This window comes from Stigmatopora nigra, chromosome 16, assembly GCF_051989575.1.
Source record: "Stigmatopora nigra isolate UIUO_SnigA chromosome 16, RoL_Snig_1.1, whole genome shotgun sequence".
NCBI lineage: Eukaryota > Metazoa > Chordata > Actinopteri > Syngnathiformes > Syngnathidae > Stigmatopora > Stigmatopora nigra.
Window position 1 is genome coordinate 1,613,190 of NC_135523.1, and position 18,533 is coordinate 1,631,722.

The following is an 18,533-nucleotide window of genomic DNA, read 5'->3' on the forward strand; positions in this document are numbered from 1 at the left end:
CGACCAAACATCCTTGCGACCAAATGTCCTTGCGACCAAACATCCTCGCGACCAAACATCCTCGCGACCAAATGTCCTTGCGACCAAACATCCTTGCGACCAAATGTCCTTGCGACCAAACGTCCGGCGACCAAACGTCCGAGTACTGCCAATTACAGGGCACAAAGGGCATGCTAGAGTGCTAAATTAGCCTAGCATGATTGTTTTGGAGATGCAGGAGGAAACCGGAATCCCCGGAGAAAACCCAAACTCCACACAGAAAGTCCCAAACCAGGAATCTAACCATCTATCTTAAAATCGCGAGTCGCACGTGGCGACCACTGGTTCACCTACAGGTTGATTGTAAGAACCCTTTATGCTTTTGCAGATAGCACGGCAAGCGTGGTAGCCCGGCGGCGCCGCTTCAACCGCCTGACGCAAGAGTTGTACCACTTGCCCGTGACGGTGTGGGACGGCGGCGAACCGTCCCTGAGCGGCACCAGCACCCTCACGTTGCGGGTGTGCCCGTGCCAGCGCCATGGCAAGATCCGCGCCTGCCAGGGCGAGGCATTCCTCTCCTCGGCCGGCCTCAGCACCGGCGCCCTCGTCGCCATCTTGCTGTGTGTCGTCATCTTGTTGGGTGAGTTACCCGAAAATTTAGGGGGGGGTGGTGGTTATTTCCGGGTAATTACCCTTTTTTAAATTTAAAATATGAAGAAAATGTTGATTTGTCCAGTTTTTAGTTTCAAAATATGAATTAAAATTATATTGAATAATCATTTAGAACAATTTAACACATTTTAGGCATAAATGAATAAGTAATACATAAACTAATAAGTAAATACAAATATAAATACACAAATAGGTAATACATACATTATTAAATAAATAAAAATAAAGATAAATAAATAGATACATACATATATAAATAAATATATATAATAGATATATACAAATAAATATATATATAAATAAACCTATAAATAAATATATAAATAAATTTATAAATAAATATATAAATAAATTTATAAATAAATATATAAATAAATTTATAAATAAATATATAAATAAATTTATAAATAAATATATAAAAATTAATAAATAAATATGTAAATAACTATAAATAAATATATAAATAAACAAAAGAATAAATATATATATATATATATATATTATAGAAATAAATTAGTGTTGCTGAAATATAAATTTATATATACATATACATACATAGATGTACAAGGATACATAATCAACAATTTAATGTAATAATCTAAATAAATAAAGAATATTACCCTAGAAGAACTATGGATTAGACCTATATAAACAAATGAAAAATAGTAATATAAGATATTAATCTGATAGCCAATCTTATTATGGCAAAAAGTGCAATTAGACTCCATTTTTCTCAATTCTAATGACATTTCTATTTCCATTTTTTCCAACTCATTTCATCCCTGTACAAGCGTTTCGTCATTTTCAAGCGTTTCTTATCAACACACGGCGGTATGGCGGCATCAGAAACGCTCCTAAATGAAATCTGTTGTTTGTCCTTTGTTGTGACGCCTCTTATCTGTCATTTAGCAAAAAAAAAAAACCCAAAAAGGATCTATTCTGAGAGTGGGCTTTTGATTTTGACGAGCCGGATTAGCCAGTGGGCGAGTAGAGGGAGTTCTTTACAAAAAAAAAGTAGCGGCGCGGCGAAAAGATTGTTTACGTGACGCATTGGTTCCCTCGGCGGAGGGCAGAAACCAACCCGTTTCATAATGAACAATAGCCTGAAAGCCATCTTGGATTTATATAGCACCTGTCAAAAAAAACAAGGCTGTTCCAACAATGAATCGATGGGGATTAACGAAAAAAATATGCTCAAAATCATTCTTCACTTAAAATTGGGTGGAGAAAACATGTTTTTCAATGTGTCTTTAGTCATTAATTTTCTGAAAAATCTTCACAAAGGCTGCAGGGGATGCTGGAGCCTATTCCAGCTGGCTCTTCATATGTATTTTTGGGGGGAACCCGGAGTACTCGGGGAAAATCCATGCAAGCCCAGGGTTGAACAAGTGCAAAGGCTGTCATTTCAAACTATTCAAGAAATTGTAGCTTTTCATGAAGTCCAAAAGTTTCCACAATACTAGAGTGTCACCAGTACAATCAGTGGATTGGCATCAGCTGCTTTTTGCAGCCCAACCCCCGTTGCTTCAAGTTTGTCAGCTCGGACGATCCCGGCCAGATTTCTTGAACCAAAAGCTCCCCCCTCCTTACCCACAGTGGCCCAACCCCCGTTGTTTCAACCTTCTTTCCTATGCCAGAACCAATGGCTTGCAAAACAAAAATCTGCCTGCTATAAACTGTCAAGAGCCAATTCAAGACTTTTTCTTTCAACCTATATCAGACATGGGCCATCAAATTGCAGACTTTTAACCATTTTGACTCATTTAAGAGCACCTTTGTTGAATTATATTTCACTTATTTCATTCTACACAGCTGTGTAATGATGACAATAGAGGCTTTTGATTTAATATAGAGGCATAACATCCTATAAGACTTTCAAACTATTCCACAAAATGTTGGCTTTCAGAAAGGGCAAAAGTTCCCTCAATACTAAGTGTCCTGCGAGTGCAATCAGTGGATTGGCATCACCTGCTTCTCTTGCCCAACCCCCATCTCTTCAAGTTTGTAAGTCAGCTCACTCAGTCAATGCTGGTCAATGCTTGTTGGCAAAAATAATGCTCCCACCTCCCCACACCATCCCAACCCCCATCCATTCAACTTTTTCACCTATATATGTGCCTTTTTCACCTCTGCAAAACCACCCCTGCCTGGTATAAACTATCAAAAGTACTTTAAAAGTGATAAACTAACTGCAAAATGTCATATATTTTGACTTTTAAATAGTAAGTATGTCTCGTAAAGTAATAACATTTGAAAATAGGAATTGTTTATGGCTCTCTCTTTCAAAAAGGTTCCCAACCCCTGGTATAGAGTAAAGAAGTAAATGCGAGATTGAATCACTGCTACACATTACCCACAAAGTGCTACCCAAAATATGTTAGTTTTATACTAACATTTAATGAAAAACTGAACTCGAGGGAGCAAACTTTGTTGTTTTGCTTCATCCAATCGGCAGCCATCGTGGTCCTCTTCGTCACCCTGAGACGAAGCAAGAAAGAACCCCTAATCATCTCCGAGGAGGACGTCCGCGAAAACGTGGTGACGTACGACGACGAAGGCGGCGGCGAAGAAGACACGGAAGCCTTCGACATCATCGCCCTTCGCAACCCCGCCGCCGCCGAAGAGCTCAAATTCCGCCGGGACGTACGACCCGAAGCAGGACGTTCCCGCGGGGGTCGGCGGAGCCCCTCCCCCACCTTGGCTCCGCCCCCACCGGCGGCGGACGAAACAGATGTCCGCGAGTTCATCCACCGGAGACTCCTCGAGGCCGACGCGGATTCCGGCGGACCGCCGTACGACTCCCTGCAGACCTACGCCTACGAAGGTCAAGGGTCGCCGGCGGGGTCAGTCAGTCCCTTGGACTCCCCCGGGACGGGAGCGCTCACAGACTCCCCCTACCTGGACGATTGGGGACCGCAGTTTCGTAAATTGGCGGAAATCTACGCCGAGACTTAACCTTTAAAAACAATTTTGGCTCCACCCACCTCCACTAACGGATCCGCCATGGCCGCCAAATGGCGCTTTTTACCTTCGGAACTAAAGAGTTTCAAGATTTTTTTGGTTTTTGGGGGTGCCGGAGCGGAACGAAGACAAAGAATGAGATTTTAAGCGGGAAGAACGAGGCTATGGGGAAAAATGAAAGGGATATTTTCCTTGTGTATATTTTTTATCGCTTAATAAAATTTGCGATTTCCACGTGGGTGGATATGACGTCAGAGGATGCCGGTTTGATTTCTTGATAGTCTGGAGTCGTCTTCGTGTACGAGTTAATTAAGGAGGCGTTTTATTACAGCCCGGGCGGAGGTTTATGGCGGGAATATTGCGCCGGATGGATGTAACGGCACCCCGCGGGGCGGTAAAGGTTGGCCAAGCGGACGAATGGCGGGCTAAGCGGACTGGTGGCGACCGATCAAAGGCTTTGAGATGAGGATTTGGAAGATGGTGCTTATTCGGTGGAGTTCATTTTTATTTTAACAATGGAAATCCATCATTTTATGACTTAATTTTTAGTCCAATTTGAGCCAAAAGTGGATTTTTCATGTTTTTTGTCTGGTTGACAAAAGTAGTGATTCTCAAATTTTGTTGGTTTTCTGTCATGGAATTGGAAGTTATTTAGATTTTGCTGCCAGGCCTCCCACTTCAAATTGGATTGGACTTCTAATCTTGAGAATGAGTGGAAGAACAGATTAACAGATTTCAGTTGGTGGGTTTGTTGGTTTATCATCAAAAAATTATAATCCCTTAATTACAAGGATGCTTTTTCAGATGTTTACGCTTTAAAAAAAATGGAGGTAAAACCTAAACTCAACTATATTTTTGAGGTTTTTTGTTGAAGTCTAACTATGGACTGATGAATATTAATATTTGGACTATTTTGGTACTTTGCCAGCAGAACTAGTGGATGATTTGCTTTTATTTTACAGCTATTTGCATTTATGTTGTGGCTATTTGTGTTCATTTTGTGGCTATTTGCATTTATGTTGTGGATTTTGCGTACATATTATGGCTATTTGCGTTCATGTTGTGGTGATTTGCGTTCATTTTGCAGCTATTTGCGTTCATGTTGCATCTATTTGACTTCATGTTGTGGCTTTTGTGTTCATGTTGTATCTTTTTGCGTTCATGTGGCAGTCATTTGCGTTTATCTTGCGCCTATTTGCGTACACATTACAATTATTTGCATTAATTTAGTGGCTATTTGCGTTCATGTTTCACCTTTTGCGTACATATTATGGCTATTTGTGTTCATCTTTTGGCTATTTGTGTTCATTTTGCTGCTATTTGTGTTCATTTTGCGGTGATTTGCGTTCATTTTGCGGCTATTTGCGTTCATGTGGCACTTATTTGCGTTCATCTTGCGCCTATTTGCGTACATATTACGATTATTTGAATTCATTTTGTGGCTATTTGCGTTCATGTTGTGGCTTTTGCATTCATGTTGGAGCTTTTTGCATTCATGTTGTGGCTCTTGTGTTCATGTTGTGGCTATTTGCGTTCATGTGGCACTGATTTGCGTTCTCCTTGCGCCTATTAGCGTACATATTATAGTTATTTGCATTAATTTTGTGGCCATTTGCGTTCATGTTGCGCCTTTTGCGTACATATTATGGCTCTTTGCGTTCATGTTGTGGTGATTTGTGTTCATTTTGCTGCCATTTGCGTTCATTTTGCGGCTATTTGCGTACATATTACGATAATTTGCATTCATTTTGTGGCTATTTGCGTTCATTTTGCGGATATTTGCGTAGATGTTGCGGCTACTTGTGTTCATGTTGCAGCTTTTTGCGTTCATGTTGTGGCTTTTGTGTTCATTTTGTGGCTATTTGCGTTCATGTTGCAGCTTTTGCGTTAATCTTGCACCTATTTGCGTACATATTACGGCTATTTGCGTTCATCTTGCGGTGATTTGCGTTCATTTTGCTGCTATTTGTGTTCATGTTGCGGCTTTTGCGTTCATTTGGTGGCGATTTGCGTTAATCTTGCGTGTATTTGCATACATATTATGGTTATTTGCATTAATTTAGTGGCTATTTGCGTTAATGTGGCACCTATTTGCGTACATATTACAGCTAATTGAATTCATCTTGTGGCTATTTGAGTTCATGATCTGGGCAATTTGTGGCTGGCCTTGTGGAAATTAGCTTTTGTGCTTTTGTCTTTTAGACCCTAACCCTTCACTTTTCGGCACTTTTAGCTTTCCAATTCTGGTTTCAATCCTGTTTTGTGTAGGGGTTGCAGGTGTTAGCAGCAAGAAACGATATTATTTATTACGCATTGGTTCTCATTGCCTCAGCTCTTTGGAGAAACTGACACTTGTGGTTTAGCGCCAAAAAATATGTGAACAGGATTTATTTTTTGGTGGTTATTCGGGTGAAGCACTTCTGAAAAATGAGTCGTCCCGCTCGACGGCAAACAAACCGCCAGCGAAAAAAAAGGTAAACAGGTCAATAGTTACAAGGAAAAAAACATATTTTTTCTGACACTTTGATGGGTTTTCATCAGGGTTTCTGTTTCTCCGTTTCAGGCTGGAAAAAAAAAATGAAGCTACTTTAGAAGATTGCGCTTTTTTAAGACTGACATTTGGGATTTTGAGAAGATAGCGTGTAGCCATACTTTTGTACAATCAAATATTGTTGGAGAAAAAAATCTGACAAACTATTCGGGAGAAGGTTTTTATGAATTTGTCAGTTTTTGAAATGAAAGTAACTTCATTTCCCAGACAAGTTCCCGACGAGCCAATTAGCAATTAATTATTCAGCCGAGTGCACCAACAGCGACGTGGACAATCATGACAAGACGACATTGATCAAGCGCGACACAGGTGGGATTACTTGGCTAACGCAGTACTCGGCGAAGAAAAAAACACGCCAAAAACGCCTTGATATCAATAGTTTCGCTTCCAGTTTTCAAAGATAAACAATTCTCGACCCAGATTGGAAACAAATGGTCGCTTTGGAGTCTCAAAACCATTTTTCCAGGCTATATTGCGATGATTTATGTACCAAATCTGGTCCCTGGATCGCCATTTTGGCCCCAGGGCTGCCATTTTGGCTCCTGTTTTCTTAGTTTCAATTATTTAATTACGATAATCCTATTATTTTAAGATCAATTTACATAATTTGATGCTAATTTAAGGAACACACGTCCCAAAACCGGATTTTTACCCACATTGGAATTTGATCAGGTGGCCATTTTGGCTCCTGTTTTCAAATCCCATTTAGTTTCAATTATTCAATTACGATAATCCTATAATTCTAAAATCAATTTACATAATTTGATGCTAATTTAAAGAACACACGTCCCAAAACCGGATTTTTACCCACATTGGAATTCGCCCAGGTAGCCATTTTGGCTCCTGTTTTCAAATCCCATTTAGTTTCAATTATTAAATTACGATAATCTTATAATTTTAAGATCAATTTACATAATTTGATGCTAACTTAAAGAACACACGGCCCAAAACCAGATTTTTACCCACATTGGAATTCGATCAGGTGGCCATTTTGGCTCCTGTTTTCAAATCCCACTTAGTTTCAATTATTAAATTACGATAATCATATTATTTTATGTTCAATTTACATAATTTGATGCTAATTTAAGGAACACACGGCCCAAAACCGGATTTTTACCCACATTGGAATTCGATCAGGTAGCCATTTTGGCTCCTGTTTTCAAATCCCATTTAGTTTCAATTATTAAATTACGATAATCATATTATTTTATGATCAATTTACATAATTTGATGCTAATTTAAAGAACACACGGCCCAAAACCGGATTTTTACCCACATTGGAATTCGCCCAGGTAGCCATTTTGGCTCCTGTTTTCAAATCCCACTTAGTTTCAATTATTAAATTACGATAATCATATTATTTTAAGATCAATTTACATAATTTGATGCTAATTTAAAGAACACACGTCCCAAAACCGGATTTTTACCCACATTGGAATTCACCCAGGTGGGAATTCAACCAAAAAAATGGTCTGTTCACGCTACGTGAATAAAAAATGAGCCGGCAATCCCAATGTAGCCTCAGGTGCAATTTTTTTTTAACGGATTTCAACCCCCCTCTGACCTCCATCTTTTTTCGGGTTATCCGAGGGCGTCGTCTTGACTTCGGAATCCCGGCTTTGATGTAAGACCTCCTTCCTCGGTGACTAAACGTCCCCCCGGAGCCTCGTTTTCTGACCTGAGGAAAGTGTGACGGGAAGCCCTAACCTAGCTAAGGTAAGACAACCTGACTTTTTATATATATTTTTTTGCTTCTGGCTCATTATGTATATTTATGTGGATGACTGGTGGTGGTCTCAAGAGGGGGACACATTATTCCGAGACGGGAAGTCTCCGGGGAGGACGTGACTGGGTTTCCGTTGTCCATGTTTGTTGCTGTCAAGGAACTAAATCCATTTCTTGGGGAATACATAATTAGGCCAGATATAAACCAATGGGTTATTTGTCCCTACCAATCAAAATAGATCAGCGTTTTAACTCAATTAAGGTTTTTTGTTTGGTTTGTTTAGCTTTTTTTGGGCCAAAAAATTAAAATCTAGCCATCTGTTAAATACCGTATTTTCACGACTATAAGGCGCACTTAAAAGTCTTAAATTTTCTCCAAAATAGACAGTGCGCCTTATAATCCAGTGCGCCTTATATATGGAAAAAAACAGAAAACCAAAAATGAAAATACACCACTGTCGGATATTAAAAAAAACACAAACGCCTGAACTGAATACTCAATACTGTTAAATATGCAGATGCCATCTTAGTTTACAAAATCTTCCATCATATAGCTCCTCCCCCACTGCAAGATTTGATACCAAAAAATCCAAAACATCAACAATGGCTGGCTCTAGAGGTGACTGTGTATCATACCTGGAAGTCAATAGCAATTATCATATTTTCCCACTATAAGGCGCACTTAAAAGACTTAAATTTTCTCCAAAACAGACAGTGCGCCTTATAATACAGTGCACCTTATAGTCGTGAAAATACAGTAGATAGAATCATTCAAAAGTATTTTTTGCTACAGATTTATGTTTGGGTTCTTTCAGCACAAAAAGGGCCATTTCATTCCATTATCACATTTTTTGGCAGAACTAATTCAGCTTTACTTTCTAAATCAATTCATGTCAGCTAACAATCGGGTCTCCGGGGTTGTGGGGGCGGGGCTTATTTGGCCAACCAGCAAACAAATGTATTTTATTAGCCGGGCAGGGCCGGCTAATTCCCGCCTAAACTGATTATAACCTCACTTGTACGTTTTCTCCAAACGATGCGAGACGAATCCCTCCCCCCCCCCTGGCTCTCGAATTTGGCGGTCGACTCCGGATATGAATATGGAAGAGCGGCCCACGCCTGGCGGGACGCCATTTCTAGACAGCTGCGGTGGGCACAAGAGGCCCATTCAGTGCGAATAGGCTTAACTTTGACCTGCTAAAATGGCTCCAAATCAGCCAGAAAAACCAACAGAAATTTAATATAATATTAACATTCCTCTCACCCTTTCCCAAATATCATATCCATAAATTATCCATATTTTCGGGCTTCTAATACCCTGCTACGTTCGTTTAATGCTACATTTTTATTAACTAATCTTATCAAGGCTTCATCAACTTCTTAGGCTTAAGATATTTTGAGGATTATATTTTTTTTATCATAATGTATTTTATTTCATTGTTAAAATTAAGCTAGATCGAATTTCTGGCTTAATTTTAATGATTTTTTTTTTGCTTTTTCAAGCCATACCAAATGACTTGGTGGCCCAGATTTGGCCCCTGTGCCCTAGGTTTGACACCGGTGAGTTTTTTATTTTATTTGTATTTTTTTATACATAATTGTTAAAGAATGGGAAAATGGATTCTAGTCGATTAGATACAGTTTTTCCAGGCCAATATTGTTTTTGTTATGATTTTGTTTTCCTTCCTGATGAAGCTCCACCTCCTTTTTTCGCCAGCCAATCAGCTTCTTCAGTATCTCTCTAGCTGTCACTCAATCTCATCACTTTATTTTGGTTTCATTTTCGACGTTCTTACAGTACATATTGACGATTTTCTCTTTTTTTCGCTCAATCCGGGGTTTTTCATTTTCTCTCGCGAAGTTCAAACTAACATAAGTATGCTAATTTGCGTCCCACTATAAAAAATGTGGCGTCGCACTGTAAAAAATCATATAGCTTCGTGTTTTTGACAGCATCGATTTTGGTCATTTTTTTTAGTGTGCTAATAGAGACAATAGGCACAGTGATGAGTATAATATATATTCCTTGAAAAATGTAATTCATTTTCTTGTGAATGCCAACTAAATAACTTTTTGGAAGTTAAATGTACTTTTTTTAGTTTATATATGTGGTTTGTTTACAGTCATACAATTTAGCATTGGGTTATGAAGTGCCTGGAAGTAGAAAAAGTAATAATAAAGGACATTTCAAGACCAATAACATCACCCTTTTGTTACAAATATATATATTTTTTTGTACTCAAACCATAATTTATCATGGAATGTGTGTGGGTTATCATACAAAAGCAAACAAACTCTGAGGTAAGCTTGTCAATAAAACAATTTTATGCGTGAGAAGAAAAAAATCCAAAATATGTATGCTGCAGTACTTTTTGGTAAAAAATACTACATTATTTTATTATTAAAAAGGTGTTAGGTTCATTAATAATTACCTTCGTCCGTAATTATCAATAACTGCAGGCAGACATCTTATTCAATTATTGACATTTAATTAAATAGAAATGGATAACAACAGGTAAAACCTCCGAAGGGGAGAGTTTCAGCAAGCTCCTCTTACAACTTCCGAACGTCTCCCCGAATAGACGTTTTCGTACGACTCTTATTGCCATGAATCAAAACAATTTACAGACTTGTTGATCATTCCATCACGTATGAGTAAAAACAACATCTGGGACTACAATAACAATCAAAGTATTTTACCAATAACAAAAACAGGAGACTAGACCTAAACGACATTTAGATTAGAACAATTATGCCTTCCTTGACCTAAGAATCATATAATAATTACATAACGAAAAACCCAAAGTGCGTCACGAGTGTTATGGCAGAAACAATATCTTTGTTATGGGCTCCGTTGCTGGAAATGGCAGATATCCAGTCCTTGCCCGATCAACAATCCTTGGAGAAGTCCATGTGAGAGTGGACTGGGCGGCAGTTCATGACCTCGCAACACTTTGAGAATAATAAGAGAATGATTTAACAAAGAAATGACTTAATACAACTATATTTATAATAGTAATACAGAATAAACCCAACAAAAGGACATAGGATAAAGCATACTTTCTGAATACTGGACGATTGGGTTTTTTTATGATGACCTGATGTGACCAGCTTTTATTTTCCAGTTTGAAATCTTCGATACCTTTACTGGAATTACTTTTAGATGTACGGTAGTATAAACATCGGCGAAGCGAAGAACGCCGCGATACGCCTGGCGTTCTCGTTCGGAGGCGATCAGCGGGGCCTCCGAACAATGGCGGCGCTTCATTTTGCACCAAGAGCCGGCGCAAATGAGCTGAAATTAATGCAGTCGGCCTGCGTGACGGAGCACTATGTCCGCGCTATTAAATGTTATTTGCGCGGCGGCGAGGCGGGAGATGAGAAAACGCCGCCTGAATGGAAATAGTGACGAGGTATTTTTTCAAGACAAAATAAAATATGCAGTTACTTTTGATGGTTAAGAATGCAGCAGATTTTTTTGAGTGTATTGTGTTAAATGTAATAATAAAGCAACTCAATCGCTACAATGCTAATCGTAATAGCAATTTCTGATGTGATTTTTTTTAGGTTATATGAATATGGACATCCATAATAGCAACCAGAGATGATTCAGATTTGACATCCATAAATTAAAATATAATTTTAATTAATGCAAATAGCAACCAAGAACAAAATTAATGCTATTTAGTTGTAAATTGGACATTTAGATTTTCAAATGTCTCCTAATTAGTTAAAAGAATCTGATTTAAAATGTAATTTGGACACTTTTTGCTGCCAAAAAAATGCTAATTCAATTCTAAATTAGACATCCAAAGATGTCAATGGATTCCAAACTGTTTAAAAGTAACATTTGACTTTTTTATAACACATTCAAGACCATAACTTAACCATAAAACGTCCCTTTCTTTAATAGCTACTTAAACAACATACAAAAACATAGATTACATCCCATCTTTTCATTAAAAAATATATATTTTAGTTATGAGCAGTTGCTATCCATCTTTATTTATAAATCAGTAAATTTCCCTCCATTAAATCTGTATGTTTACAACATAAAAAACCCCTTGCATTTAAAGGGATTGAAAGGAGCCGCCCAATTGTCTTCGCATTGATTTTCCTTTTTAATGGATTAAATCAGCCACACTTTGTTGTCGAGGCAAACAAAAGCTCTTCATTTAACGTGGAACAACATCACACAATGTATAGTCGCTTCAAATGTTTCATATGCTAAATATAGCGTAGCAACATGTCAAAACATGAAAGACATTGAGAAACCATTCAACCAGCACGTTCCTCTTGTATTCCAGTTAGCGCCAAACCAAGCGACTGACTCCTTTGCTCATTGTCTCGGCGTAAACATGTCGTCCTCATTGCTTTGCAAGCGTTTCAGAAAACGAGGAAAATGCTTTACAAGCAGCTGACAACAAGAGATTACGGGTCGCCACCGCTAACCACGCTAGGCAATTAAAATGAGGATCCCGCCAAGCGAAAAAATTAAAAAACAACTCCGTGTTAGGTGGTGCGAAACCAAGTGGAAGCTCTCCGCGTTAGCCTTTAGGGCAAAAGTGATAAAACGCCGGCCAGCTCGCGCCTCACCTACATTTTCGTGTGGTATGCTAATGCGCCGCGTACGGCCGATATGCTAATGCACCGTGTGCGGTTGGAGAGCCGAGCCAGGGCGCCGCGTGGGGAATTCAACCAAAGGCTAATGAAAGAGACTCGAAGAACTGGATTAGCGTGTAGTTCATGTAAAGCAACGTGGCTAATTTGCTATAGCTAAAGATCGCCAATGTTAAGATGGGAGGGTTGTGGAAAAAAAATGGCGTCTTTTGTGGATAATCCCGAAGTAAAACATGTATCGGGAACGGTATAATCGGGGTTAAGTATGTCACGGTGTACTACAATTATAGTGTGAACTGTAATTATCTTGTCGTTTTAGTGATTTGAATACTTTGTGTTGGATTTAAAGTGATTTTTTTTGTGTTGTGTTTACACGTAATTGCAAGGTTTTTGGAATATCAATTATATTTTATAGGAGTAGACTAGCTTTTACTGTAATTGATGGTTTTTATTTTGTTATAATTAGTGTAAATGTGTTTTTTGGGACAGTAGGAAAACCATTCAAAAGTAGATTTTTTATATATTTAACCTTTAACAGAGAAAGGTTATTTAAATATAAGGATGGATTGAATTAAAATGATTAAAACTAGAAATATATACTGGTTGTAGCTCTGCACTTAAGTTTATTTTATATTTTTTCAGTGTTTAAGTCAAAACAACGTTGGTTCTCCCAGTCAAAATGGATTGGACGCCCAGTACTATCAATGGAACCCAATCAGTTTATGGTAAGTGGACTTAATTGACTTAATTCATATTGTTTTATTGTTTACTGCTAAAAATGCTAAGCTAACTCAAGTCAATGACATAAAATGGGAATCTTATGTTGTCATAGTGGGTCATAATCATTGAAATAACCGTCCTAAATTTAAAATATTGTGTTTAGTGTAGCCAGGCTAGCCAGTTAGCAAGTTAGCTTGATCCCCAATATTTCAATGTCACATTAAAAAGAATGTAGTAGTCACAGAGTGTTCCATTTTTGCAAAGTATTTTCCAAGATCCCTCATTTTCTCAAGCACCTGATTAGATGGCGTCCTTTTTTTGTCACTTCTTATTCCGATTCTGCTAAACGACTACTTTTATGCAAAGGCGACATTCTCCTACGCGGTCACATTGTCCCATTTCGTTTGTTCTCTCGGCGTTAAATAACCCAGACGCGCGTAGACCACCGGCGCCGCTCGGAATTAGCGTGAAATTCCTTTATTGGCCGTCTCGGCGCCAACTACCTGAGGCGGGGGGAATTACGTGGGAGATAAGAGAGACGTCTTTTGTGCGTCTTGGCGAAGGTTATCGCCTCGCTCAAAGCCGACATCCCGCTTGATTAGACGGAGAAAGGTAATTGACACGGTGTGCGGCGTTGAATGTGCAAATAACACCGAGGCGCGCTTCAATCGCCCCACAATCTCAGATTGGTCATTTGCAGATACACTTTATTCCGAGAACGATTTTTAGAACAGTTGACATGAATAAGTACTCAACATGAATAAGTACTGAACATGAATAAGTACTGAACATGAATAAGTACTCAGCATGAATAAGTACTCAACATGAATAAGTACTCAACATGAATAAGTACTCAACATGAATAAGTAGTGCACATGATTAAGTAGTCCACATGATTAAGTAGTCCACATGATTAAGTAGTCCACATGAATAAGTACTCCACATGAATAAGTACTCATGAATAAGTAGTCCACATACATAAGTAGTCCACATACATAAGTAGTCCACATACATAAGTAGTCCACATACATAAGTAGTCCACATACATAAGTAGTCCACATACATAAGTAGTCCACATAAATAAGCAGTCCACATAAATAAGTAGTCCACATAAATAAGTAGTCCACATAAATAAGTAGTCCACATAAATAAGTAGTCCACATAAATAAGTAGTCCGCATAAATAAGTAGTCCACATGAATAAGTAGTCCACATAAATAAGTAGTCCACATACATAAGTAGTCCGCATAAATAAGTAGTCCACATGAATAAGTAGTCCACATGAATAAGTAGTCCACATAAATTAGTCAGCATAAATAAGTAGCCCACATAAATTAGTCAACATAAATTAGTCAACATAACTAAGTGGCCCACATAAATAAGTAGTCCACATAAATAAGTAGTCCACATGAATAAGTAGTCCACATGAATAAGTAGTCCACATACATAAGTAGTCCGCATAAATAAGTAGTCCACATAAATAAGTAGTCCACATAAATAAGTAGTCCACATGAATAAGTAGTCCACATAAATTAGTCAGCATAAATAAGTAGTCCACATAAATTAGTCAACATAAATTAGCCAACATAAATAAGTATCCCACATAAATTAGTCAACAAATTACAAAGTCACAACAAGTACTCATAACACAAGAAATGGAGTCACAACATAAATAGGAAAGTGCAAAAATAACAACAACAAACTAAATAACAGATATAATCAATAAGTTGTCACAGCCTCCGATTCAACCTGTTTATTTTTTGCTTTATATTCCCAAAGATGATGACAAAGGGCTTGCGGCTCAGCTATGGAATTCATTAAAATACCCTCAAAGGTGAACCGTCTCCTTTGCGGTACTTTAGCATGTCGCTGTATGTCATTATCAGCCATGCAGCCTGAGTGCATGTGAATGTGACTAAATGCTGCCTCTATTTCCAGAACTTTTTTAGACTAATCTAATACATCTTATCCTCAACAATGCAGCCTTTTAATGCACGGCCATTAACGCTCTCTTCCAATTTTGTGAAGAAGAAAAAAAATGTACATGTCTTTCTTTTGCAAATGGCTGTAATCATATGTCAAGTGCTTTTGTATAAGTGAAATGTTATTTTTTTTCGGTCATAACGATTGAACATTTGCTACTCTAAAGTTCTCGCTTTGGAAATGTTACGGTTTATAATGAGAAATTTTCTCTTCTAAGAAATATATTTGTACTCCTTATTAAAACCATGAATATGGAGGGTTAAATTGCGGCTTATATGAGGGAAATTGTAAAAATTAATGATTTTTAAGGCTAATTTAAGGGTATGGCTTATATGCGAAGACGGCTTATATGCGAGAAATTACGTTAAAACTTCATTTTTTCAGGTTTTTTTATTGAGGAAGATTAAAATTAATTAATTATTTGTCGTTTTTTAACTGAAAATCTGCCATTTTTTAACTGAAAATTCACATTTAACAGATTCACTGCCACTGAAAGTCAATGACATCCAATGTATTGGAGCTAGCTAACACAGAATCGTTAGCATTAGCATTCTCAGTGAACAGGTGCTCCATTTGAAGCCATCAAATACCTCAATTAGACCGTCAAAACATCCCAAAAGCAAACGTCAACCAAAAAAAAGTGATTTACGAGCGGCTGTCATCCCAAATCTCGTTACGACGAGTCATAAACTCTGTAATTAACGCGATCTGCCAAGGGCGGAGATGTTGACACCGTAAAATAGCTGGCGAAAAGTTAAAGTGAAAAAGATGTATTGCAAATGTCGGCTCGGGAAAAAAAAATGATGGATGGCTTGGTGTCCATCTTTGGGAGTCGATAATTAAGATGATCAACTTTGTAAAGATGTTTTTGGGTTAGTTGTATTCATTTTGGTCCACGTAAATCTTTAAAAAATCAATACACGTACATTTCTTGAAAGTAATTGAATGTTTTTTCCGAATAATTTAGAGGTAAAAAGCTCATTGTTATTGTTGTAGCCTTTTTCAGCAAAAAACGGAATATTTAGGATTTGGTTTAACTTTTTTTTCCAGTCAAAAATATTTTTTTGATTATTAAAAATAAAATAATACCCATAATTCTGGCTCTTTTCCCCCTTTTTATTTTTTTTAACTGGATTTGGACAAAATTAAAGTCTATTAATGAGCCATCAATCATCAAAAAAGCTGTCAATTTCTGACCCAAATAAAATTCTAACTTCACTTTTTAACTTCTTCAATTTAATTTAAAAAAAATTAAAATTTAGATTAAACAAATGTAACAAACTGTTTCCCCTTTTGCCCTTAATTAAAAAATAAAAAAATATATAATAGCTACAGTTTAATTAAGAAAAAAATCTTAGCATTTTTCCCCATTTTTTTTACATAAAAAAAATTCAACAAATTTTTAAAAATCATTTTAGCCATTTCCAAAATAGCATTCTCCATATAATCTCCCTCCATTTTAATTCAAAAACATTAATACACATCAGCCACCAACTATCAAGGCCATCCCTGCGTATAACCACCAAAAAAATAAAAATACTCGTAGCATTCTTTAGTCTTTCCTAGCGCATCTTTTTTTTTTTAACGCGATGAAGTTACTCCATCCAGTTTGTGGAGTTAATACCATTGGCGGCGCGTTTGCACACACAAACGTGCACGGCGAGAGATTGCGGAGAAAAGACCTTGAGCCGCATTTGCACATGAAAAGTAAACTCCTGTGTGGGAAGCGATATCCGCTTCAATGCTTGTTACACAAGCGCCCAGTTTCATTCACCGATTTACTACTTCATTTTTTCTGTTTTTCTTTTTGGCGTGTGGGATATTGTTCCATTTCATCCACGCACACTACACACCAAAAAAAATATTGGGGAGTTTTTGAGAGAATGGAAATAAATGCTGCCTTCATACGACCTGGGAAAGGTGAGTTGTAGGGAAAAAATATTTGGAGTTTTTGGGAGAATCTAATCAAATGCTGCCTTTACAGGGCCTGGGAAAGGTGAGTTTTGCGAGAGAGAAAAATGTTGGAAGTTTTTGAGGGAACCAAGACAAATGCTGCCTTCACAGGGCCTGGGAAAGGTGAGTTTTACGGAAAAAACATATTTGGAGTTTTTGGGAGAATCTAATCAATCAAATGCTGCCTTCACAGGGCCTGGGAAAGGTGAGTTTTACGGAAAAAATATTTGGAGTTTTTGAGGAAACTGAACAAATGCTGCTTTCACACGGCCTGGGAAAGGTGAGTTTTACGGAAAAACATATTTGGAGTTTTTGGGAAAATCTAATCAAATGCTGCCTTCACAGGGCCTGGGAAAGGTGAGTTTTACGGAAAAATATATTTGGAGTTTTTGGAAGAATCTAATCAAATGCTGCCTTCACAGGTCCTGGGAAATGTAAGCTTTACGGAATTTTTGGGGGAGTTTTTGAGGAAACCAAAACAAATGCTGCCTTCACACGGCCTGGGAAAGGTGAGTTTTATCACTTGTTCATAATTTAGGGTGTCCTGTTTTGGTGGTTTTGTTGGAATGGCAAAAAAAATTATAAATGAAAGAATATGGACTTTATTCTGGTTTATTTGAGGGCAAAACTGTTTTAGTAGAGTTTAAAATTCATTTTTTAAAATACGAAAAAGCAAGTGTTTGTTTGCCAGTTCAAATTAGCAATACAAGAATTTTAAAAACTACAAAAAATAGACAAATCTTCTTAAAAAATCCTCCTTGTTCATCTCCACCATTTTAAAAAGTAGAACCTCATCAGATTTCAAAATAAAATCCCCGTTCCCTTCTACAAAATCCAACACTTTCCAACTCGACAGGTGATATTTACCATAATTCCGACTCACATGAAGGCAGCATCATTCCGAAAATAAACAGGAAGTGACCCGTAAATGCCCCGACATTCACAGCCAGATGGCAGCCTGAGGGTAAAAACCCAAATGTTTAATTTAACCTGAATATCAGCTGTGTGTAAAAACAACAGGTGTCGAGGTTGCCAGATAGGGAACTATCCAGTATTCAGAAAAAAAAAATCATATTATCGCAAAACTAGAAATTAATGTCCGATTTATAAAAAAAAAAAAACGAATACTTTAAAATTTTTCAATACAAACTTTGTATATCCGTCCAATCACAAGCTATCCTTAAAGTCCCATAAAAACTACAAGCCTGTTATCATAAATATGTCAAGTATTTCCTATTTCCAAGACAAAACGTTAGCATAACGCCAAGCTAAAAACAGATACAATGAATACATCGCGTAAAATCAACTGGGATTTCTTATTTTTCACTCATTTCCAAGACAAAATGTCCTCGACAGGCGCCGTTTTGGCG

General features: G+C 37.6%; 1 protein-coding gene and 1 long non-coding RNA gene across 4 annotated transcripts in view; both read left to right on the forward strand.

Annotated features, from left to right (window-relative positions):
• Positions 1–13,233, forward strand: part of LOC144209474 (cadherin-18) — a 91,853-nt gene extending 78,620 nt beyond the window's left edge. For 2 of the 3 annotated variants that reach the window (XM_077735804.1, XM_077735803.1), the window contains 2 exons: positions 368–619; positions 3,107–3,866. In XM_077735804.1, the coding sequence (XP_077591930.1) occupies positions 368–619; positions 3,107–3,606 (752 nt within the window). In that variant the 3' untranslated portion in view covers positions 3,607–3,866. Of the gene's footprint in view, positions 1–367; positions 620–3,106; positions 3,867–7,753; positions 7,880–13,150 lie in introns of those variants that run through there. The other variant, XR_013329142.1, reaches the window with a different exon arrangement.
• Positions 13,234–17,246: 4,013 nt separating this feature from the next.
• On the forward strand, positions 17,247–17,702 carry LOC144209475 (uncharacterized). Its single transcript, XR_013329143.1, has 3 exons — positions 17,247–17,286; positions 17,357–17,520; positions 17,586–17,702. It is a non-coding gene; the product is annotated as an uncharacterized LOC144209475 (long non-coding RNA).
• Positions 17,703–18,533: the final 831 nt, after the last annotated feature.